This window comes from Vitis riparia, chromosome 19 (assembly GCF_004353265.1).
Source record: "Vitis riparia cultivar Riparia Gloire de Montpellier isolate 1030 chromosome 19, EGFV_Vit.rip_1.0, whole genome shotgun sequence".
NCBI lineage: Eukaryota > Viridiplantae > Streptophyta > Magnoliopsida > Vitales > Vitaceae > Vitis > Vitis riparia.
In genome coordinates, this window is record NC_048449.1 from 24,307,753 (window position 1) to 24,333,261 (window position 25,509).

The 25,509-nt window shown below is 37.4% G+C and overlaps 2 protein-coding genes across 2 annotated transcripts in view; one reads left to right on the top strand and one right to left on the bottom strand.

Annotated features, from left to right (window-relative positions):
* The window catches only part of LOC117908865 (ATP-dependent zinc metalloprotease FTSH 12, chloroplastic), a 31,601-nt gene extending 12,972 nt beyond the window's left edge, over nt 1-18,629 (top strand). Inside the window, exons 11-19 of the mRNA XM_034822661.1 lie at nt 12,427-12,498; nt 13,049-13,168; nt 13,258-13,374; nt 13,468-13,644; nt 14,665-14,784; nt 14,894-14,968; nt 15,414-15,521; nt 17,161-17,241; nt 18,140-18,629. Coding sequence (XP_034678552.1) covers nt 12,427-12,498; nt 13,049-13,168; nt 13,258-13,374; nt 13,468-13,644; nt 14,665-14,784; nt 14,894-14,968; nt 15,414-15,521; nt 17,161-17,241; nt 18,140-18,217 — 948 coding nt within the window. The 3' untranslated portion in view covers nt 18,218-18,629. The remainder of the gene's footprint in view (nt 1-12,426; nt 12,499-13,048; nt 13,169-13,257; nt 13,375-13,467; nt 13,645-14,664; nt 14,785-14,893; nt 14,969-15,413; nt 15,522-17,160; nt 17,242-18,139) is intronic.
* Nucleotides 18,630-19,260: 631 nt separating this feature from the next.
* On the bottom strand, nt 19,261-25,402 carry LOC117909399 (peroxisomal 2,4-dienoyl-CoA reductase). The gene is made up of 5 exons (XM_034823434.1): nt 25,156-25,402; nt 23,332-23,491; nt 21,270-21,439; nt 20,969-21,191; nt 19,261-19,739 (listed from the first exon to the last, which is right to left on the bottom strand). Exons 1-5 carry the CDS (start codon nt 25,339-25,341, stop codon nt 19,585-19,587), a joined length of 894 nt encoding a protein of 297 aa, XP_034679325.1. The 5' UTR covers nt 25,342-25,402; the 3' UTR covers nt 19,261-19,584.
* Between the last annotated feature and the right edge of the window lie 107 nt (nt 25,403-25,509).

The window sequence follows — 25,509 nt, forward strand, 5'->3', positions numbered from 1 at the left end:
AATTTTGACCAAATTGGGTGCCAAGCCAGCTTGCATTGGTCATTTGAACCTTTACTGATCCAATAGGACAAGTCCTAACTAAAGGCATGTTTCTAACTAAGGAACTTAAGCTAAAAGTGCAGGTGGGGTGTATCCATACCACTTCACAGCTACACATTTTTTTTTGATATCTAAAAGAAGCTTAGCAAAGTGTAATCTCATTCCCCTTCACATTTCCACAACACCACTTCTTTTTTGTCTAAAGTAAGCTTCACAAAGTGCACTCTCTGTCCTCTTCATGGGTCAGAGATCTCCACAATTATCATCATCATCAACAGCAGCATTATCTATTAGTATTCTCAAAAGAGGAGAGCAATCTCTCTCTCTCCTTGGTCTCTGACCCACATGAAATGACCAATATGATCCTTTCTTACTATTATTGATAACTCTAATGATAAAAATAACAATTTACAAAAACAAGTAACTTCATCAAAGTGGATCCCACAAAAGGTCTTTTTTCTATAGGCATATTAACTTATATTGATAGATATCTAACAAAAAAGGGATGCAACCTAGGTACACTGAACAATTGGAACTATAACTTAATATGCATGTCTAGAAAGGAGGAAGAAGAGGAGAATGGGAACATGGAAGAGGTTTAGATTTGTCTAACAGGCACCTTTCTCAGCTTATGTGCATATATATATATGCATAACCATTCTCTAAATCTAACAAAGAATGTGGACCTGTTTGACCATTAACTAGAAAATACCCATGAGATCACATATACAAATTAGCAATGAGGGAATCCTTAAAAGATTGGATAGTGCATTGCTCCCCTTCAAAGGTTCTTTGGTTTCATTTTTTCCAAATTGTCCAAATGTGGAAATATGGGATTATGATTTGTAATTAAGTGCCAAGATTAGAAGGATTATGTTAGGATACTTTCTATTTTTATGGATGAGAGAATCTCTCCTTGTGTTAGGATACTTTCTATTTTTATGGATGAGAGAATCTCTCCTAATTAGTTATTGTTTCCTTAGAGATAGTGATTGTGCATATTATATGGCTTAGATTAGGAATCCCACTTGTATATATATAGGTCACTTTGTATTCAATTTTGACACAGAAAAAAGAAGAATATTTTCTTCATGGTATCAGAGCATTCAGATCTGAACCACGTATAAAAAAAAAAAATCATCTTTTTCCATGGAGAGCAGAACGGAAGGATCAAACTCGGAGGTGACGTCCAGACCTGAAGCAGTTCACTCCGGCAGTGCCAGCACCACAGACATCATCATTCTTCTCATAACAGGTCATAAACTCAATGGGCAGAGTTTTATTCAATGGGCTCAGTCTGTTCGGATCTTCATCTGCGGGAAAGGTAAGGAAGAATACCTTACGGGAGCCATTGTTCAGCCGAAGGAAGATGATCCAGGATACCGAACCTGGAAGTTGGAAAATAGTATGGTGATGTCTTGGTTAATTAACTCTATGATCAATGACATAGGAGAAAACTTCATGTATTATGGCACAGTAAAGGAGATATGGGATGCAGCTAGAGAGACCTACTCCAACATCGATAATACCTCGGCGATTTTCGAAATCAAGAGTATTCTCCAGGATCTTCGACAAGGAGATTCAACTGTTACCGAATATTTTAATATCCTTACACGATATTGGCAACAACTCGATATTTATGAAGAATTGGTTTGGAAGTGTCCCGAAGATGGACTCCTATACAAGAAGGTCATTGAAAAGGAACACATCTACAAATTTTTACTTGGCCTTAATAAGAATTTAGATGAGGTACGTGGAAGAGTTCTAAGTATTAAGCCATTACCTAGTGTTAGAGAAGTTTTTTCTGAAATTCGCAGAGAGGAAAGCAGACAAAAAGTGATGTTGGGAACCCAAAATTCCTCCAAAAATCTTGAGAACTCAGCCCTAGTTGCACGAGGAACCCAATCCAACAACAACAACCACCAAACGAAGAAGACTCGTCCATGGTGTGACCATTGTAGAAAACCTGGACACACGAAAGAGACTTGCTGGCATTTACACGGTAAACCTGCTGATTGGAAACCTTCTCGGCCACAACAAAACAGAGAAGGCCGGGATTACACCGCTACAGCCGAAGAAGACACATCTGGCACTAGCTCAAATCCTGGACTGTTTAGCAAAGAGCAATTGGAGGCACTACAGAAAATGTTCTAACAGACTCTTCAATCAACTGGAACAACTATTGGTACCGCATCTGTAGCCCAGAAAGGTATTTTTTCCCATGCCCTAAATGTTAGACAGGAAAATCACACTACATGGATAGTGGACTCAGGAGCTTCAGATCACATGATTGGGAATCTCATGGTTTTTCATGAATATACTCCTTGCCATAACAATTCCTCTGTTCGAATTGCCGATGGAACCCTTTCTAGGGTATTCGGCACAGGTTCAGTTATTATTTCCAAGGATATTACTCTTCACTCCGTGCTCTATGTTTCGAAATTGGATTGCAACCTATTGTCTATAAGTAGACTAACACAGGATCTTAATTGTGTTACTAAATTCCTTCCTCACATGTGTGAATTTCAGGCCTTGAACTCTGGGAAGAGGATTGGCAATGCTGAGGTGCGTGCTGGACTTTACCTTCTGAGAGCTGAGGAAATTCGAAGGCTACCAATGAAGACTGCTTGTGTAGTTTCCAACCCTAGTACCAAGACGGATAGTGTTGTTATGTTATGGCACTACCGATTAGGTCACCCAAAATTTTCCTATCTTGAAAAACTATATCCATCATTATTCAATAAAAATTCCAAAAAATTTCAATGCGAAATATGTCAATTGTCCAAACATACTCGCAACTCCTATTCCATTCAACCATACAAACCATCTCATCCTTTTTCCTTGATTCACAGTGATGTTTGGGGGGCCTCTAGAATCAACAACATTACAGGTTCTAGATGGTTTGTCACCTTTGTTGATGACCACACTCGAGTGACTTGGGTATTCCTTATGAAGAAGAAATCAGAAGTGAGGGAAATATTTGAAAACTTCAACAACATGGTTCAGACGCAGTTTCAGGCAAAAATTCAAGTCCTTCGGACAGATAATGCTCGAGAATACTATCACAACACTCTTGGGTCATATCTTCTGGAGAATGGCATTGTACATCAAAGCTCGTGCATTGATACTCCACAGCAAAATGGAGTTGCAGAAAGGAAAAATAGACATTTGATGGAGGTTGCACGATCCCTCATGATAGCTTCAAACGTGCCTAAACAATTATGGGGTGAAGCTGTACTCACAGCAACCTACTTGATCAACCGAATGCCTTCTAGGATTCTTCAATTTAAAACCCCGTGTCAAATCCTCCTCGCTGCATATCCATCCGCTCGAATAATCTCGTTTATCCCAATCAAAGTCTTTGGTTGTATTGCTTTCGTTCACATCCATAAGTCCCTACGTAGTAAACTTGATCCGACAGCCACTAAATGCATCTTTCTCGGGTACTCACCAAACCAAAAAGGATACAAGTGCTACTCTCCAACAACCAAGAAATTCTACACTTCCATGGATGTCACTTTCTTCGAAAATCAACCCTTCTACCCCAAAATTGCAATTCAGGGGGAGAACTGGTCCACAGATGAATTCCAATTCTGGGAAACTGAAATCAGCACTACTTCTCCTTTGAGTTCATCACTGCCTCCTCAAACAGATACTACTCTTTCTGTCCCCGAAAATAATTCCTTGGATGTCCCTTCTGTCATACCTGAGTCAACTACACAAGGCAGTAAAGAGGTAATAGTTTATTCTAGAAAAAATTTAAAGGAAAAGCCCGAGAAACCTCCTCAAAAGGAGCCCGAGGACAGCACTCCACCTGAGCAGAACCAAGAATTGGACCAGGATCCAAGCAACCCAAACTCACAACCAGGTAACACAATTTATGATCTAAATTCCAATAATGACCTTGATGATCTTGATCAACCCATTGCTTTAAGGAAAGGTGTAAGATCCTGCACTCAGCATCCAATCAGTAATCATGTGTCCTATGGAAAGCTTTCACAGAATTTCCAAGCGTTCATCACTTCTCTTGAAGATGATCGTATCCCATCCAACATCCAAGAAGCACTTCAACAACCTGAATGGAAGACTGCTGTTCAGGAAGAAATACAAGCATTGGAGAAAAATGGGACATGGGAAATCTCAGAATTACCAGAGGGTAAGAGGCCTATTGGATGCAAGTGGATATTTACCGTGAAGCACAATCCAGATGGAAGTATAAACAGGTTCAAGGCTCGACTAGTAGCTAAAGGATTTACTCAATCCTATGGCATTGATTATGAAGAGACATTTGCACCAGTAGCAAAGCTCAACTCCATCAGAGTGTTATTGTCAGTTGCAGTAAATTTGGACTGGAATCTGCACCAACTTGATGTCAAAAATGCATTTCTCAACGGAGAACTAGAAGAGGAAGTCTACATGAAGATTCCACCTAGTATGGAAACTCCAGAAAATTCAGGAAAAGTGTGTAAACTGAGAAAGTCCCTATACGGTCTAAAACAGTCACCTAGGGCCTGGTTTGATCGACTGACTAGAGTTGTGAAAAAACATGGGTTCATCCAATGTCAAGCAGATCACACACTGTTTATGAAGCACTCTAAGGAAGGTGAAATGACTTTGTTCATTGTCTATGTTGATGATATTATAATTACTGGAGACGATGAAGAAGGGATAGGGAATCTCAAGAAGCTGCTAGCAAGAGAATTTGAAATCAAAGATCTTGGACAACTCAGATACTTTCTTGGCATGGAAATTGGCAGAACTAAGGAGGGAATTGTGGTCACGCAAAGGAAGTATGTCCTTGATCTACTTCAGGAGACTGGAATGCTAGGTTGTAAGCCAGTGGACACGCCTATGGATCCTATTGGTAAGATTGATAAAGATAATGACAGTCATCCAACTGACAAAGACAGGTACCAAAGGTTAGTAGGAAAGTTGATCTACTTAACTCACACAAGGCCCGATATTGGTTTCGCTGTGAGCATGGTAAGCCGCTACATGAACAATCCTACTGAAAGATACATGAAAGCCGTATACAGAATTTTACAGTACCTTAAAAAGAGCCCGGGTAGAGGACTCTACTTCAAGAAAACCTCAAGTAGGGAAGTTGAGGTATTCACAGATGCTGATTGGGCAGGATCCTTGACAGATCGGAGGTCAACTACTGGGTATTGTTCCTATGTGTGGGGAAACTTGGTGACTTGGAGAAGCAAGAAGCAGTCCGTAGTGGCGAGAAGCAGTGCAGAGGCAGAATTCAGGGCAATGGCTCATGGGATATGTGAAGGAATGTGGCTCCAAAGAATACTCAAGGAACTTGGAATTATATCAAACTCCACTATTACAGTTTTGTGTGATAACAAGGCTACCATAAGTATTGCAAAGAATCCAGTTCAACACGACAGAACCAAGCACGTGGAGATAGACCGTCACTTCATCAAGGAGAAACTTGAAGGGGGAACAATCAGACTTATGTATATTCCTTCAAGTCGTCAAACAGCAGACATTCTGACAAAGGCACTTCCAAAGGCCACCTACGAAAACATGAAAAGCAAGTTGGGAATGCTAGACATCTACTACCCAACTTGAGGGGGAGTGTGGAAATATGGGATTATGATTTGTAATTAAGTGCTAAGATTAGAAGGATTGTGTTAGGATACTTTCTATTTTTATGGATGAGAGAATCTCTCCTTGTGTTAGGATACTTTCTATTTTTATGGATGAGAGAATCTCTCCTAATTAGTTATTGTTTCCTTAGAGATAGTGATTGTGCATATTATATGGCTTAGATTAGGAATCCCACTTGTATATATATAGGTCACCTTGTATTCAGTTTTGACACAGAAAAAAGAAGAATATTTTCTTCAATATGCATAACCATTCTCTAAATCTAACAAAGAATGTGGACCTGTTTGACCATTAACTAGAAAATACCCATGAGATCACATATACAAATTAGCAATGAGGGAATCCTTAAAAGATTGGATAGTGCATTGCTCCCCGTCAAAGGTTCTTTGGTTTCATTTCTTCCAAATTGTCCAAAAAAGGCAAAGAGGAGTTCTTCTCCAAACCTTCTTTCTCTTCTTGCCCACAAAGCTCCCATGTCAACCAATTAACAAGTCTTTCTCCGAAAATGAGAGAACCCACAAGATGCCAAAAAAGGAGATGAAAAAGTGTCATAATTCTCTAGCTTTCCCACAGGGGATGAGACGATTATCTATTTATTCTTCTGCATTTTTTCACATACAACAATAACCTGCTAAAACCCATCCTCTCCTTTTAAGTTGGTCCAAAGTTAGAATCCTTCCCTAAGTTGCTTCCTAAGCAAAAAAAAAACTCACTTTGGTGGGAGCCTAAGAACCCTATACTATTTTTAAGGTGAAAGGCATTTCACCCTCCGCTTTCAATGCAAAGTAGAAGGACTTCATTGAGAATACCCCACCTTTGCTAGCCTTCCAAACCATTTTATTTTCCCCTCCTCTATTTCTTCCCAACTCATAAAGTTTTAGAAAAAAATTCCTCAATGGTGTTCATCGCCCAATCATGAAAATTTCTTGACAAGCATAAGTTCCATGTGACCATCTCACCCTCAACGTACTGAACATCTCCCACCCATTCCTCCTTGGAAGTTGCAATGGTTAATAGTGATGAAAAAGAATCCTTTAAAGATATATCATCACACCATACATCATGCCAAAATTTAATTTTTCTCTCATTGCCCACCTCAAATCTTGTTTTGGTTTTAAAAATTCCCCTTTTTTTTTCTAATTGACTTCCACAAGCCAACACCATAACCTTTCTCCCTACCCAAGAGCACCAACCTCTTGGTTTTTCTCCAAACTTTCCATCTATAAGCTTTTTCCAAAGCATATCTCTTTACAAGGTAAATCTCCAACACCATTTACCGATAAGTGCCTTATTGAGAGTGGGTAAATCCTTAATGCCAATGCCTCCTTTCTTTTTATTTTATAGATCATCGACATATTCAGTAGATGTGCTCTTCTCAAAGGCCCCTTCTCCTCATAAGGAATCCCTTTGGAGTTTCTCGGGTTGCTTAGCCACCAATTTAGGAATAACAAAAAGGGACATGAAGTAAATTGGTAAGTTGCACAAAATACCCTTTGGCAAAGTGATTCTTCCCTCTTTTGAGAGGTATTGCCTTTTCCAAAGGGGCAATCTTTTGAAGAACCTCTTCTCCACCACATCCCAATCAACTTTAGACTTAAAGGGAGCACCAAGGGGTAGGTCCAAGTCAGTAGCGGGAAATTTTCCTACTTCACAACCTAATATTGAATCCAACTCCTCCACATTAGAGACGTCCCTTATTGGAATTAGTTCACTCTTGATCGAGTTAATTCTTAGCCTTGAGGTAGCCTCAAACCAAAGCAAAACCCAAGCCATGTATGTAAAGCTAATCTAGACAAGGATCTCCAAAAAGAAGGGCATTACTTGCATACAAGGGGTGAGAAATCTCTACTCTTTCTCTACCTTCCTCTCCTACCCTAAAACGTGAAATAAAACCACCCTCCATTGTCATTCTCAAGAGAAAGCTAAGAGCCTCCATGACCAATACAAAAGGATAAGGGATCCCCTTTGTCTTAAACCCTTTGTACCCTAGAAAAATCCCTAAGGAACCTCGTTATGAAAATTGATAATCTTGCTGTTGAAATGCAAACCCGGATCCACTCAATCCATTTCTAACCAAAGTCGATTTTTCGAATCACCTCCATTGTTGTTCTCAAGAGAAAGCTAAGAGCCTCCATGACCAATACAAAAGGATAAGGGATTCCCTTTGTCTTAAACCCTTTGTACCCTAGAAAAATCCTTAAGGAACCTCGTTATGAAAATTGATAATCTTGCTGTTGAAATGCAAGCTCGGATCCACTCAATCCATTTCTAACCAAAGTCAATTTTTCGAATCACCTCCAAAAGAGAAGTCCAATTTACATAATCATAGGCTTTCTCTATGTCTAATTTACACACAACTCCCCCTCTATGACTCCTCAATCTCAAATCAATGGCTTAATTAGCAATAAGGATTGCATCTAAAATTTGTCTCCCTTCCACAAACACATTCTAAGAACCTGACACTACTTCCCCAATCATTTTTTCAACCTATTAGCCAAAGCTTTGACTAAAATTTTGTTTAGACTGCCTAAGAGGCTAATGGGTCTAAACTCCTTTAAATCTTCAGCTCCACCTTTTTTTAGAATCAACACCAGAAAGGTAGAATTTAAACTTTTCTCTAAGTTGCCCCTTTAAAAAAAAATTTTGAATAAGCCCAATATCTTCTCCTTCACAAACTCCCAACAATGTTGCCAAAAAGCCAAGGAGAAGCCGTCATGACCCAAGGCTTTGTCCTCATTCAAGTCCATTAGAACATCAAAGACCTCTTTCTTTGTGAACGCCCCTTCCAGCTCAACATAATTCTTAATGCTCAATGATTTGTGAGACATGCCATTTATATTCAGTCTCTACACTCCCACTGATTTTAACAATAGCAACTTGAAGTAGTTTACCGTCTTTGTTAAAACCTCTGTTTCCTCCATTACCCATTCTCCATTTATTTTGATTCTCCCAATGACATTTCTTCTATGCCTAGCATTAACCATTTTGTGAAAAAAAAATTGTATTTTGCCCCCTTCCTTTAGCCATGCCTCCTAAGATTTTTGTCTCAAGAGGTTTCTGTTGAAAGAGAGGGAGAAAAAACTTTAATTCTCATTCATATAATTAACTTCTTACAATAGAGAAATATATATACAAGGCTAGGTTGAACTAACTACCATATATGTGACCTATATTAAGAAAGGAAAGAAAGATTGTACACTATAAATACATTATATTCAATACTCCCGTTCAAGCTGGAGCATATATGTCATATGCACCAAGCTTGTTACAAATGTATTTAATCCTAGGACTTCTGAGAGATTTAGTGAAGATGTCTGCTAGTTGATCATTTGAATTAACAAAACTTGTAGCAACACACCTGATGCGATCTTCTCTCTAATGAAGTGACAGTCAACTTCAATATGCTTGGTCCTTTCATGAAAGACTGGATGAGATGCAATATGTAATGCGGCCTGATTGTCACAAACTAGCTTTATTTGTTCATCTTTTCCAAATCTCAATTTCTGAAGGAGTTGCCTCAACCATATGAGTTCACATGTTGCCAAAGCCATAGCTCGATACTCAGCTTCGGCGCTTGATCTGGCCACTACATCTTGTTTCTTACTCTTCCAGGATATTAAGTTACCTCCAATAAAAACACAATATCCTGAGGTGGAACGCCTATCTGAGGGTGAACTAGCTCAGTCTGCATCTGTGTAACCAACAATTTGGGTATGACCCCTGTCTTCATACAACATACCTTGGCCTGATGTTTCTTTAATATATCGAAGAATGCGGATCACAACATCCCAATGGTTGTCACATGATGACTGTAGAAATTGACTAACCACACTCACAGGAAAAGAGATGTTTGACCGAGTGATGGTGAGGTAGTTCAGTTTGCCTACAAGTCGTTGATATCTCCTAGGATCTCTTAGAGGCTCCCCCTGTCCTGGTACAAGTTTGACATTTGGATCCATAGGAGTGTCAGCAGGTTTACATTCTAACATACCTGTTTCTTCCAAGATGTCTAAGGCATACTTCCTTTGTGACATAACCACGCCTGAACTGGATTGAGCTATTTCAAGTCCCGGAAAGTACTTGAGTTTGCCCAAGTCTTTGGTTTGAAAGTGGTTGAAAAGGTGTTTATTACCAGAGATATGATCAGATGCTTCAGAATCTAGAATCCACGGGCTAAGAGAAGGAGACTGAGTAAAGCAGATAGAGGCATTACTGGTCTGGGCAACAGAAGCAACATAAGCTGATGTGGCTGCCTGATATCGGAGATAGGCATCATAATCACTACTAGTAAGGGTGATACTCTGAGATGTGGAGCTCGTAACGGAGTCAGGTCGAGATAGCAGAGGATCAGATGACTGAGCAATGTGGCCAGTGCGAGGAGGCCGTCCATGTAACTGATAGCAACGATCTCGAGTGTGACCAAGCTTATTACAATAGGTGCACTGAGGACGTTGTCCTCGACCCTGATTGCCACTACGTCCTCCTCGAGAGTTAGTCTGAGAGGCTAACATAGATGAATCTGAAGGACCATCAGTTGACAAGGTCTGAGTAGAGGAGAGGCGTAAGAGACGAGCGAACACATCATCCAATGATGGTATTGATGGACTTGCAAGAATCTGATCTCGGACAAACTCAAGATCTAGACGGAGGCCAATGAGGGTTAACACCATAAAGAACTTGTCAGTCTGTATTTGTTGAGCTTCAACACCATTAGTGAAGGGCATCAAAGTTAAGAACTCCTCCTTAAGAGACGCAATCCGGCCAATATAAGTAGATAGATCCATGTCCTGCTGTCTCACATGAACAATATCAGAAACCACCTTATAAAATCGTTGAATATCATTCGTGTATAATCCTTTAGCCTGAGTCCAAAATTTAAAGCATGTTTTATAGGCACGAAGATGATGTAAAATTTTGGGATCAACAGATTGCCATAATACGCTGCATAATTGTGCATCGATTTTCTTCCATTGCACTTTGTTAACATCAGGTATAGCATCCTCAGGTGTAACAAGATAATCCTCATAACCTTGTCCCATAAACCAGAGTTCCACAGACGCTGACCAGGAGAGATAATTCTCAGTACCAATCAATTTTTCCGATGTGATAGTAGGAGATCCAGGGATGACGGATGTAAAAATAGGATTTTTAGTTGCCATATCCACTTCACCTGAGATTGAATCACATTTGGATTGAAGAGAGCCCTAAAGGGAGGTCGGATCACAGTTGTGGAAGAAGAACCTGGTATGTCGGGACCCAAACAAAGGAGAAAAGTGACTGGAGATGAAGAAGAGGCCTTCCCAAGGCACACATAGGGCTCGGCCAAGGAAGGGAGCTGCCGTCGGAGGCTGAAAGAAGACCCGCGGAGGCTGAAATGCCAAAAAAATGCAGAAGCAGGGTTCGGAGAGGACTGATGGAGGCTTAGAAGTGCAAGACGGTGTCGGATGAGCCTGTTGGAAGAAGCTCGGCACCAAAAAGTGGGCCACGTGCCCTCACGCGTGGGCGTGTGGGATTTAGGCCGCTAGAGAAAAATGGCGCGTGGGTGGGTTTTTGGCTCCGGTGCTTTGAGAAAAGTTGCAGATCTCCTCTTTGCGCTTTTGATGATGATGTGGTCGGTGTCGAAAAATATCGTCGGAAAAGTCGCCGGAAAAACGTTGACGGTGATGAGGGTTTTCTGACCACGATATGGCTGACCAGAAAGCTTTGGGAGATGGAAAAGGTGACCGGAATGAAACACGGTCACTGGACGGATTCCCGGAATTAATTACACGAGTAAACCAGAAAGAATAAAGTTTTCTCCCTTGGCTTTGATACCATGTTGAAAGAGAGGGAGAGAAAACCTTAATTCTCATTCATATAATTAACTTCTTACAATAGAGAAATATATATACAAGGCTAGGTTGAACTAACTACTATACATGTGACCTATATTAAGAAAGGAAGGAAAGATTGTACACTATAAATACATTATATTCAACAGTTTCCTCTAGGCCAGCCCAATAAAACTCTTCTACCGCCAATCTTCCAGCTTCCATGTCTTCTAACAAAAGTTGACCTTCCCTCTCTTCACCATCCCAGTAGCTGATCTGATCCAATGCACAGCCCTTGCAGGCTGCATCTAAAGACTCCTTTATTCCAGGCTTTAAGGTATTCCTTTAACACCTTCAGCTTTGAAGCCAAGGCAAAGCTCTAAGACCTACCAAACTGATAACCTTCCCACCCTCCATATCTTTGAACCCATCCACCTTGAGCCACATGTTCTCGAATTTGAAAGGGATTTTACCCCTTCTTACCTCACCTCCCTCCAGTAAAATGGGGGAATGATCAGATAGGGGCCTTGTTAAAAGAGTTTGCGATGTGTTAGAAAAATGATCCTCCCAGTTGCTCTTTAAAAGGAATTGATCGAATTTTGACATTGATTGCCTGTTCAGTCCCCCCCCACCCTGTGAAAAAGCCCCTTGTTAAGGGGAGATCAACCAAAGAGAACTCTTTTATGAAGTTGGAAAAACGTCTCATAGAAGAGCTGCATATTCACCAATGCTGCAATTGCATTGGCTGCAGTTTAATAATTTTTATCTGATACTGTATTCTCTTTGACATAACCTCGTTCAAATTTGAGGACATTTTTTATCAAATGTTTGATTGAGGTGCTGAATGTTCAGTCCTTTACATTGGTGCTTATTTTTGAGCCTTTAAACATAGGAGGTGAATGTTCCATTTAATTTTGTGCTTATTGTTTATCTTTTCTTTCTTCAACTTCTACAGCTTGTTTTCCGCACTGTTGGTTATTCTGGGGCAGATATTCGAAATCTTGTCAATGAAGCAGCAATAATGTCTGTAAGTTCATTCTTGTATTTTTATCCAAAAAAATGTACTTGTCTTTTTTTCTCATATATATATATATGTGTGTGTGTGTGTGTGTGTGTGTGTGTCTAGGTTTTAATGAGCTTCATGATCTGAGAGTTGCTTAACATGCTTAGAACTTGCTATAGGATTACAAATAAAGCAAACAGTAACATGCTTAGAACTTGCTGTAAATAAGAGCATGTAGAATTGTACTGCACATGATCTGAGAGTTGAGGTGATCTGCTAGGAAACCAAGAAAATGAGTGATTTCTTTGTCATATATGATTTTGAAGGAATGCTTGTGATGAACTTGAAATTACTCATTAATCTCCAAACAGTAAGTAATTTTATGATTACTTGTAAGAGCTTCATGGCAAACAAAAAAATCCAGTGCTATTGATGTCTCCAAATGAGAGCTTATTATAAGCTCCAAACAACTTGTACATATGTCTCAAAACAAGCTGTTACTGGCTTATGATGCTGTCTCATGCATTTAAGCCACTTGCACTGTCAATAAATATCATTTTATCATTGATTGCAGGTCAGAAAAGGTCATTCCAAGATATACCAGCAGGATATTGTTGATGTGTTAGATAAACAATTGCTTGAGGGAATGGGCGTGCTCCTTACGGAGGAAGAGCAACAGAAATGTGAAGAAAGTGTATGTTCTTCATCTGTGTTGTTTTTAGTGGTGCTTATGAAATTGACATGTAGTTATATAATCTTATTTTGATCATTGTGTTGATATAGGTGAGTTTTGAAAAGAAAAGACTGCTGGCTGTACATGAAGCTGGTCACATAGTGTTAGCTCACTTGTTTCCTCGATTTGACTGGCATGCATTTTCTCAGCTCCTGCCTGGTGGCAAGGTACCACTTTTGGTCATTGAGATGGAAATTAAATGGCTGCACTAAATTTGGTTGAAGTTGCTTCTAACAGAAGTTCCTTTTCATCTGGAACAGGAAACTGCAATATCTGTTTTTTACCCCAGAGAAGATATGTTAGACCAGGGTTACACGACCTTTGGCTATATGAAAATGCAAATGGTGGTTGCTCATGGTGGCCGATGTGCTGAACGTGTTGTGTTTGGCGATGAGATAACTGATGGAGGAAGGGATGACCTAGAAAAGATTACGAAGGTAATTGTACTTAACATCAACTTGTTATAAGTTCAAACTGATCCTTCAAGGACATGCTCCATTGATTAAAAAAAATTATATTTAGAAGACACAAGACTATTTGAGGCAGCACTTAAGGAGTTGCATGCTTTGGTGCATGATTATTTGCATTTCTTATGTGTTTGCTTTAAAATGAAAAAATGGGGAAAAAAAGCTTCACTCAGGAAAACAAAATTCATCAGGATAAAAAGACAAAGTACAAATAAAAGGAGGAAATTTATAATAGAAGTGAAGACAGTTGCATTTTGAACTTGGCTGTCTGTCAGTAGACTTAAGGCTCCTAAACCTCACCCTTGAGATGAGCTGGAAGCAAGGCTTAGGAAAATTCTCTGGGACATGGAATTCAAATCTAGTAATGCTCATCCCATGAGACTTGTTTTACCTTTATGATTTGCACTTTATTTAGACACATTCTATTTATGATTTTCAAAGCCCTGTTAAGGATCTGTAGTATCATTGTTACTTCAAGAGCAGGTATTAAAGTGACCCAGAGCAACTAACCCATTACATAGTTTTTCTTAATGCCTTTTTCATTACATGTCAGTGTGGTTGATGATGGGAAACGGATTTCCACAATCCTCAAGGACCATATGGGAAGGATTATGTTGGGTCTTTTTCTATTTATAAATCAAGTGTTTATATTCAAGAGAAAAGGCTTTCATACTTGGTATGTACCCATAAGTATCACTGAAAATGCAACTTCTCTTTCTATCTAGGTTGATTACAGAAGCAGGCTAGGTTTTTTTTCTAATAGGATCACAATGTAAATTAATCATGAATGCACTTTATAATTTGATGTGTTTAGATTTATGTAGAAAATGGATTTTTATGCTCCTAGTAACTTCTGTTGGTGTTTAAAACAAACATGGAATTAACCAAAATGTTCTCTGTGCCCTTCGCAAGATACTGGTATATTGAGTTGTGGATGATCTTATTTGGTTTATATGCCTTTCCAATCCCTCATGCTAGTTGTTTGTTCAGATTGCTAGAGAGATGGTAATCAGCCCAGCAAATTCAAGGTTGGGGCTTACTGCTTTGACAAAACGAGTGGGGTTAATGGATAGACCTGATAGTCCAGATGGCGAGTTGATAAAGTACAGGGTATATTCTACTTTTATTCCATGCCTATCATTTTCCCCAAGTTGCTTAGTAGATTATTTTCTGCATATATCTTTGTTATTAACTCATTACATAACATTCTTCATCTTAGTGGGATGACCCTTTTGTGATTCCTGCCAACATGACACTTGAAGTATCTGAGCTGTTCAGTCGAGAATTAACAAGGGTATGTATAATTTCTTCCATTCATATATGGGCGTGTTCAATATGACAGACAATCATGGGTCTCAATGCCTGCTGACTTGTTCGATGCTGTGACCTAAAGAAACCTGCAACCATGCGTGATTATGGACATATGCCTAATCCCTATATCTATAACATGTGTCAGCATGGAAAAGGAAGGATAAATGCTTTGTCTTTGTACATAAAAGCCCAGCAAATTGGGTCATTTTGCCAGGTTTTCATTGAACAAATGAACAGAATGACATCCATTATTTTAGTCTGAATGATCATCTAAATCAAACCATAAAAATTATTCCAGTTGCAACCAATTGTAAGTTGTAACAAAAAGGAAAATGTAAAATGATACATAAGGAGGCTTACATTACAGTCCCTTTGGCATTGCTTTTTCCATTGTAATATGCAAGTAGTGACATTTGGTATTGATGCAGTACATTGAAGAGACAGAAGAAATTGCAATGAGTGGCTTGAAGGTGAACAGGCACATACTGGATATGATTACAAACGAACTGTTGGAAAATTCAAGGATAACTGGATTGGTAAATGAATACGTTTTCTTTTCTCATTCACCCTTCTTGTTTATATAATCAAATTACAACCTTTGATAATTGAATGAACTAGACCTTTACTATAAAAATTTTCTTCTATTTGTTGTTGATATATTTCCACAATTGCTAGATTCCCCTGTCAAATTGAATCATATTCACTTCACTGCCTTAATCCATTTTGCCTTTCAGTCTGCTTAATCCTTCTCCAATTGTTTCCATCTTGTTGTTGACCTCAAGTTAATCTTTCCTCAAGTTCAAGATTTATGCTATGGATAAGGGAATTGTCAATATCTTCCATTCCACTGGTTTATTTGTCATGTTATGCAGTGTCTACTGTTGTTTACCAATCAATGAGAACCACATGAATATCAACTTCCTGTGTGTGATAAGTGCTAATTGTCAAACTACACACAGGTGTCTAACACTGACCTCTATAGCAATGAATGAGAAATTCAAAAAATAATAATAAGAAGATAATTTTGACTGAAGCATATCATACAAAAATCAAGGTGTTGACACATTAGTATTTGTGCCTGTTTTTTGTCTCACTTTGTTGAGTATTATCTAGTGTTAGACACACTTATCTTACAATTGTCTGTTGCATCATCAGCGTGATGTAGGAGTATAGTTGCAAGCATCCCATGGCTATAGGAACTTCTAGGTGTAAATGAAATCCTATTTTAAAATGTCCTCTTATAAGCACAAAGCGGGAGTAAGGAAAAGCAAGGAACCAAGTTCAGACTAAGAATGAGAAAACATTTAGCATGGAAGGTTCTAGGTTTTAGGGCTTCACAAAATTTGGTTAGATAATTTCTTTTGTCCTAAAATATGGAAGTTGGAGCAGGGAAGCATTTAATATTTTATTTACAGTCATTTTTTTCTTGTTAAGTTTAATAACCAGATGCTTATCCTTCATTTCCCCGAACTAGTCTCAAGTGAATTTGGGGTTCTCTTGAAAGTGAGGTTTACTGGTTTTTTGAGTAAGTAGCACAGTAATCTGGCTGGGTAGTCTGGTGTAGAAAATGTATCCTTGCTTAATTATGGATTACCTGGCTAGAGAGGAATGCTAAAAAATTTTCAGGACAACTGAAGAATGATGGAAAATACTTGAAGGACCTTATTACCACTAAGTCTTTGAATAGGTGTCATCAAAAAGTTCTTACATAGCTCCTTTCAGCATTTAAATGCTGGATAGAGATTCCATTTTTAGCATTCCCCATTTTATTTCTTGTAATTGGAAGTACCTCTCATCCTTTGTTGTGTATTCTCTAAATACATACAAGATCATTCTTTCAACAGACAATGTCATGACGATTTTGTCCTTGAACATTGAATGCATGTTGTTGAGTTAAATTTTGGAAACAGAAGATCAGAATGCATATTAGCTTTATATAAGGTTTTATGTTTACTCTTGTGCTACATGGGTCTTAAATCTTCATAAGGCCAGATGATGGATAATCTGTTGAGGCATAAGATTGTTATTTATGCCGCTTATTAATAAAGAGTCTATGCAGTTATAATCTGTTCCCGTTTTAATTAATTAGAATTTTTACCTAAAGGAAATTTCATTACTGAAATTTGGATTATATTATGTGCGTTCTAACCATCTTCTTTTGTTTCTATTCTCTAGGAAGTTGATGAGAAAATGAAGGGACTCTCTCCAATAATGTTCGAGGATTTTGTGAAACCATTCCAAATAAACTTAGAAGAGGTACTCTTCTTATCCATTTTTTTATTTTATTAGAAACTATCATCCATTTTTTTGCTGAAAGTATATCTTCATGGATATATGTGAAGTATTTACCTGAAATATTGGCACGCACGTGTAGAGTTCCCACACACGAACCATTGATGATTAAAACACTGAAATCATTTGGTGGGAACAACAGAATCCTAATCTTTATGGTTTCAAGGGCTTCATCATCAAATCCTTTGTTGGTTGCTCTTCCATTGATTTGGTAGATTTGTTTCACTTTGTTAACTTTGTATCATTTCATAGACTTCGGCATTGAGCCTTGCATTCTTTTTCTACAACTGTACTCAATTTAAAAAGAAAAGGAAATTAGTAATAGCCTTTCATGGGGGCTGGAGAAGAGTTAAAATCTGCATTACACAGAAGCCATTTTCGAAGGAGAACCATTGGGTTGTGAGAAACTTAGTATGTGCTCATATCACTGCAGGATGCCCATGTTGTTAAGATCCAACTAGGGTACAGGGTAGCACACCTGACTCCTGTATCTGATTCTAAATGTCGATTTCCATTTTCATTTAGGAATGATACATACTTTGGAATTGTCAGTGTTATGAATAGTATATGCCCATCCTTCACCAATTTCCATTTAGTACCTCTCAACATCAGTGTTTGGAAAATCCACATTTTCTTTAAAAGTTATACAGAAACCATCCCTGCCTGATTGGATGACTTATATAGTGTCTCCAAGCCTGTTATTCTTGCTATATTTTCATCAATTCCTGATGTGGAATCAAGTTTTTACTGAAATCAGGATCCTGTATGTTTTCTCACTTTGCATGGTGCTTGTTTCTGTTTCTGAAACCTCTATTGTTGGTAGTGATGGTAATAAACTTCTATTTCCTTGCAATTTCTTCAGGAGGGACCCTTGCCTCACAACGATCGGGTGAGATATCAGCCACTGGACATATATCCTGCTCCACTCCACAGATGTTAAAAGTGTTAACGGAACGCTGCAGGGTTCTCAGTTCCTAGCATGTTGTCTTTGATCCTAGTTTGGTTGCCCTCTATCTGAGTCCAAGCTAGACATTGATTCGGGCTCCTGGGAGAAGAAAGAAACCCGGCTGTTGACACCAATGCTCTGGTTCTTAGATGCTGAAGCTATTGAATATTGTCAGCTGACTCTTGAGTAGAAGTGTGAAATGCAGCAGGATTGTATCTTGAGATGAGGTTTAGGAATGTGCTTTACAACAGTTTTGTTGGCTTATTTATTACTGTTTTGATGTTTCTGTACAATGAAATTGAAGTTATAAGAAGGGTCGATCTGTCTTCGTGTACAGAGAAATCTGTAATGAAAATAATTTTTCCCATTAATGTATTAATGTGCAGAACATATAAAAATTGTGAAATCTCGAGTTCTGTGGAACCCATCCCTGTTGAAGTGATCAATACAGAAGTCCAAAGAGGAAACACCAGGAGTTTTTGAAAATGATGTTTTAATGTTTTGTAAAACAGTTTGTTTGAGAACTTGAAATGTTTTTAACTTTTTTTTTTTAAAATTTTAAATATATTTTAAAAATAAATTTTATATGTAATGTTTAATTTTTAATATTTTTTATATTTATATAATAATATTTTAAAAACAAGTAAAAAAAATTAAAATATATTATTTATAAATACTTTATTTTCTATCTTTAAAAATCTAAGAGTAGAAAATTATTTATTGATTGTCAAAATTTTTTTTCTAGAAAATAAAAAATTGGTTTTGAAAACAATTAACAAATAGGGTTTTGGAGTCAATTTGAAAACTGTTTTTAAAAACAAATTTCTAAAAAATAGAAAATAGTGTTTCAACTTCAAAAACAACTTTGTCAATTTTTTAATTGAAAACTGTTTTTTGAAAATATGGTTATTTCCTTTCATGTTGGATTTTTTTTTTCCCTTAAATTTTCAAAGAAAACATAAGGTAAATAATTAAAAAATGAATATATTTTCACTAATTTTAATTATATTTAAACTTTTAAAAAAATATATAATACATCAAGTAATAAGATGTTTAGGTTATATAGAACATAATACATCAAGTAACAAGATGTTTAGGCTAGGACAATAGCAAGTCTATTAAAGATCTGAAAATGCATGAATACATTACCGAATTCAGTTATCCGTAAGGTGATCAAACCCCTTTTGAAATCATTGTACATTATTAATTGTAGGACTGGGTAGAAAGTCTCAGACCCAGAAAAATACCTTCATTAAGCTTGGTTATTAACCGAGCTTAATGTGTAGAAGTCTGAATGGTTGAATGATATCGGTTGTAGGTTCATCATTGGATCCAGGGATATCATACCTTGATTGAACATGCTATAGCTTGCTCTTTGGAACCCCAACAGGAACACCTCTGGACCTCTTTTCCACTGCTCTAGAGAGCTGCTTCACTGCCTCTTTTGGTAAATGGCGAGGTCGACTCAGCCAAAGTCCTCCATCAACTGCAAGAGTGGTTCCATTGATGTATTTACCAGCTTCAAAAGTAACAGGCATAGATTAGATTCCAAGTAAAACCAAAAATATACATTTAAGAAGTAATCAGTCATCCATCAATTGCAACTTGTCAAGTCATTTAGAGGTGTTTCTTAAGCATGAATGTGTGGATTCAGTGCTGAGTGGGTGCGGTAACTTTTAATTCCTGAGATGTAAGATTCCTAGAACACGTTTGGATCTTGAGAAAAGGAAGAGAAAATCAATTTTGAAATTATTTCCCTTTTCCTCCATCTTATCAAGAGACAATAATACAAGGATTGGTATGAAAAGGCTAAAATGTATACATGATGAGAGGTGAACCAAAAAGAAACAAAAAAATGCATCCAAAAGTTTGGAACATCTATTGCCTTACCAACTAAAGAAAAAACCAAAACAAACACATCAACGGACAAACCAAAAAGGGGGATACTTGTAGATCCACATGCCGATAGCCTTCCCTAGAGCAATCACCAAATGGATAAACTGATTTATTTATTTATTCATGCTAAGATGTTCTATCAGTTTGGTTAGGTGCCTCTTAGTCCTTTTTTTTTTCTTTTACAAGGATGAAAATCAACGACGTGTTTAATTAATCCTTCAAACAGCCAGTACCAAGGCCCACAAACCTTTATGACCGTGTTTCATGAAGTGAAAAAAGAATACAGAGTCAACTGCAAGTAGCTAGGAAAAGCTTAGTTGAGTTGTACGAGTACCAAAGGAAACCAGCGAACATTATACAGGGTTATTCTAGAGGGAGCCCAAGAAACCCCAGAGACTAAATGCTCCAAAACAAAAGGGGGATATCTAGGCACTTAGAATTCAGCAGTAGAAGGCTGTGAAAACCCAATATACAAGCAATATGGGCACCATTTTTTAATATTTGACACTTTCAAGTGATGTAACAATTCAACAAAATGTGACAAATTTAAGCTACCAACTTTTGCAAAAACTTAAGCAGTTGTTTACTCAAACTTGAGATCTTCAATTAATCATAGTTCTAATACCATGTTAAGCCACTAAATTTCCTAAAAACGTGAACTGCTAGGATATGGGCACACAATGTATATCAGGGTAACAGCAAACTACACTTGTTTATCGGTTTAAGCATTAAGAAGTTACTACCAAGGTTTTCAACAATGAAGATACATTTGCTCATCAATCTAACAACAATGAGATAAAGTACAAATGCTAATAGTTGATAATTGCATGAACACATAATGTTACCAACCAGCATCAGAAGCCAGGTAGAGAGCAGCCATGGCGATATCCCATTTCTCCCCAAGTTTATACAGAGGCATAATCTCTCTAGCTTTATTGCTGATCTCTTCAGGTGCAAGTTTACTCATGCCAGCAGTATCACCGATGGGGCCTGGTGCAATCCCGTTAACTCTGATATCATAGTCGGTCCCCCATTCCAGTGCCAAGTTTCTAGTTGTGGCATCAACCGCTGCCTGTTGGAGGAGAAATATTTTGAAGGAACTTGATACAAACATCAAAGTAAATTCATAACTAGCATGAATTTGACAAACCTTGGCTGCAGATACATGGATTTGATACCAAGCTGCTGTATAATGCAAAGTAGCACTTATATTCAATATTGATCCACCACTAGAAAAGCTCCTTCCTGGTCCTCCTTTCTTAAGATACTTGAGTGCTTCGTGGCACATAGTAAATGTACCAACAGAATCAATATCCATAACTGCAGGATTTTCGTCCCCAAAAGAGGGTTTAGAAGATATTAGGACTTTGTATCCTCACATATCAATGACTTAAGGGTTCAAATACACGTACGTATATATCCCAGTTTAGTATGAATGTAGTATTTTTAGACCACACCATCTCCATCCCCAATCTGATTTGTTTGCATTAAATAAAAAGGTTCGGAAGTTTGAGACATCTTTCGAAGTATACAAAATTTGGTAAAAAAAAGAAGGAAAAAATGGAAAAAGAGCTCCACAAAGAAGCAATGCAAGCTTTTCAAATCTCCCCCAACTGCCCCACCCACTCCCACACAACCCCCCTTCTTTTTCCCTCATCTTTAAGATAGCTCCTACGATCTTTGTAAAGGCTTGGCTTCAATCCAACAGAATCTCATCAAGAACCAAGCACAATGCTTTTAAGCATTGAGCTACCAAAAAAAATAACCTGATTTCATGCCAAAAGTTAATGGCATGTTTACTAAGCTTTTCGGGAAATGGAATGAACGGAAATAGAATCATAATGGGAAGAAAAGTGAATAAAAGGAATTGGAATCAGGATCAGAAACTCCATTTAAGTGTTTACAAAACTATTAGGCAAGGGAATGAGAATAAAACTGATTCCTTTGAATTGTTTACTAGCAACGAAGGGAACAAAATGAAATATAAAGTTTTACTATAATGCCTTTATAAAAAATTTCCACATTTATCATTGTGGAGATAAAACTTATTTCTTAAATTAATTGCATTTTTCTTTTATTATGTTGTTTAATTAAATAGAATTTGGTTAAGAAAAACTTTTTATTTATTTATGATATATATATATATATAAATGTATATTTTAGCTTTATAAGTATATCTATTTATTTTAGATTTATGATTGTTAAGCAAAAACATGTTCAATGATAGAGCATAGGAATGAAACTTATTTCTTGAATTTATTATAATTTTTTTGGATAAAAAAAGTATACTCCTATTTATAAAATTGACATTTAATTAATTTACTCTCTCTTTTATTAATAAAAATCATTAATCACATAATAAATAACTATAGTATGTTTTTCAGCAAGATACAGAATGTATTGTGAAATATTCAATATGATTCCACAAGATCTAGTTTTGTTCAAGGAACAGATTCTAACCAATTGAAAGGATCTTTTGATCAATCCAGAGATCATTTCGGATAATGTACTATTATATTGGAGGCATAATAATTATTATAAATTAGAGGCACAAGAGCAAGTTAGGCAATCTATTGAGCTGTAAATAAAATAGGAGAATTATTTTTCTATTATGTTAGTTTCCTATTTCTATAAATAAATAGTTTTGTTAGTTTCCTATTTCTGTAAATAAATAGTTTTATTAGTTTTCTATTTCTATAAATAAATAGTTTTATGATTTAGGAATAAATTAGTTTCCTATTATGTCTCTTGTTTCCTATTTCTTCTCTTGTAATCTCCTATATAAACTGTGCGTATAATCAATCTAATAAGACATAATTTATTATTTTTCATCCCATATTTCGTGTCACAATCCATTCCCAAAATTTGATTCCTCAAATTTTGATATATCCCATTCATAAGAAGGGTGGGAGAATGGGATTCCTTTAACTTGAGGAATGGGTTTCCCCAAATTGTGGTGGGTCCCACATTTTTCATTCCAAATGCAAGTAAACATAGGAATGGGCAGGAAAGGGAATCACTCTCTTTCTTTTGATTTTAGTGGAATCTATTGAACATGCCATAAAAGTTAAGGCGGAATATACATGAGGCATAAATAGCAGCAAAATTAGCTCAATAGATCTTATTAAATTCAAAATAGTGATGACCATGTCTATGAAAACAAAATCAAATGCAAAACATGCCCACCATATTAATTTAGAAAGAAATTGAACCTGTTCGAAACCCATTTGGGGACAAATCCTCAGATGAGACAAGAAAATTGCCAGCTGCAGCATTCACAAGAATGTCAAGCCTGCCAAAATGCTTGACAGTTGATTCCACAACTCTTTTTGCATCTTCCTGCTTGCGAACATCACCCACAAATCCAACAGCCTGCAAAGTTAACAGCAAAAGGAACACAACTGTGAGAATTATTGTTTCTTTTAAAATCCCAAATCGTATTACTAAATCAACGAAATTGAGACCAATATTTTAAGATGGGTCAACCAAATCTAGTTGAAGAAGTTGAGCATCAGGTCAATCCTCAACAGGTTTATTCAAGCTTTAAATTTAATTATCCAAGAAGCAGGTGCAACCAGAGCAAACCAAACAACCCAACCAATTTGATGGGTTGGTCAACTCTAAACCTCCACTGTCACGTTTCAGATATCATTTAAAAAAGAAAATAAAAATAACTACAAATGTCATTCAGTCAACTTAAACTAACCCACTAATAGAACTGAGCTCAACAAACCTGCCTCCCTGGCTAGGTTGTTGACAGATTCTTCTTCTATATAGAATGCAAACTGCATGGTTCAATATTTTATCAGTAGTACCAGGTCTGACTACCTATTAACTAAAAAAACCTTATGACTTGCAAGAAGGCATCCCTAGCAAAAACAAGAAATATCTTACGAAAAGGACCAACAAGCATAATCCACTGTTATATACAATTCATAACTCAAAAGCCACCAATCAAACAAATCTAAATCCACCTGCATTGAACAATACTTATGGAATGCGCCCTAAAAATGGGCTTTAAGATTTGCTTAATCGTATAAAATGGTGTGCTTGGTCAAACAACCAACACAATCAAGGGCAGTAACATTGCTCGTTTACTTAGTCATGTTACATAGGTTTATTCTTGTCAAAGTAGTAGCAAATACCTGCAACAACACCAAGTACGCATATAATCATATAATCATATAATCACAGAGTGGAGAAACCCCCCAAAAAACAAATAAAGTAATGGAAACATAATCGCCCAAAAAGTGTGTTCATTCCAACTGCAAACCAATTGTCTGAAAGTGGCACCAATGAGCCAAGGCATCTCAGTTCAACTCAAACACGATACTCTTGTTAGTTGATTATGTGCTACAACCTCTAATGTATATGAAAGTCGATGATCCAAATGTCAACCCACTACCAAAAAGTGGCATCCATGGGCTGAGGTATCTAAGAGTCAGCTTAAATTCTAAGATTCTCATGAGCTGGTTTCACATGAAACAGCACAAAACAGAGAAGATATTTTATGGGCAACCAAAAAGAGGAGGAAAATGGAAAAATGACATGCATCAGAATCAACAAACTTATATATATGATAGGTTGTATAATGAGCGGATCCATCTCAAATTTTGCACTCCCGTTGTCTGATTTCACTTGACACTTGAAGCAAACACCATATTAGTTTCCAGTCATATGAACTTGAAACCGAAATAAAAAAAATAAACAGGGAAGAGATTTTCTGGGCGAACAAACCGAGGAGGGAAATTGAAATAAAGAAATAAATAAAATAAGACAACCAGGATTCCATTTTCATTTTGTCGCCTCTTTACGCCATAACCTCTAATGTACACGATTCATGAAGTTTGATGATTCTAATGTCAACCCACTTTACCAAAAGCAGTATCAATGAACAGACCCATCTCAATTCAGCTTGAAACAAGCACCATATTAGTTTCTATTAACAAGAAACGAAATTAAAACATCATAGAAGAAAAAAAAAAGGGGATTTTCTGGTAAACCAAACAGAGGTAGGAAACATGAAAGAAAATGACCGGAATTCCTTGGGAACAGAGGCCTGAAACGGCGGAGTCAAGGACTTGCTTGCGGCGACCCATGATGGCGATGGAGGCTCCATGGAGCCCAAATTGGGTGGATATCTCGAACCCAATTCCCGATCCTCCTCCTGTGAGAAGGGCCACTTTCCCTTTCAGTACATCTGCTTTGAACGGTGACTCCATTGAAGCAGCTCGGCACCACCCCCCCTTCTCCCTCTTCCTCTATTTCTTTCTGTTTTGCATACACCCGCCAATCCCGAAATTGTTAAAATTGAAAGCAACAGGTCAAACTTAGGTGGGTCCGACACCACATAAATATCAGACTTTTTAGGAAAAATCACATGTTCCAAA

What these genes read in the sequence shown, in the direction of transcription:
- LOC117909399 (XM_034823434.1), bottom strand. Translation starts at nt 25,341, where the DNA reads ATGGAGTCACCGTTCAAAGCAGATGTACTGAAAGGGAAAGTGGCCCTT. An exon ending in CCCAAATGGGTTTCGAACAG is followed by an intron (nt 21,440 to 23,331) that starts GTTCAATTTCTT and finishes AAAATCCTGCAG; the next exon opens with TTATGGATATTGATTCTGTT. An exon ending in CTACCTGGCTTCTGATGCTG is followed by an intron (nt 19,740 to 20,968) that starts GTTGGTAACATT and finishes CTTTTGAAGCTG; the next exon opens with GTAAATACATCAATGGAACC.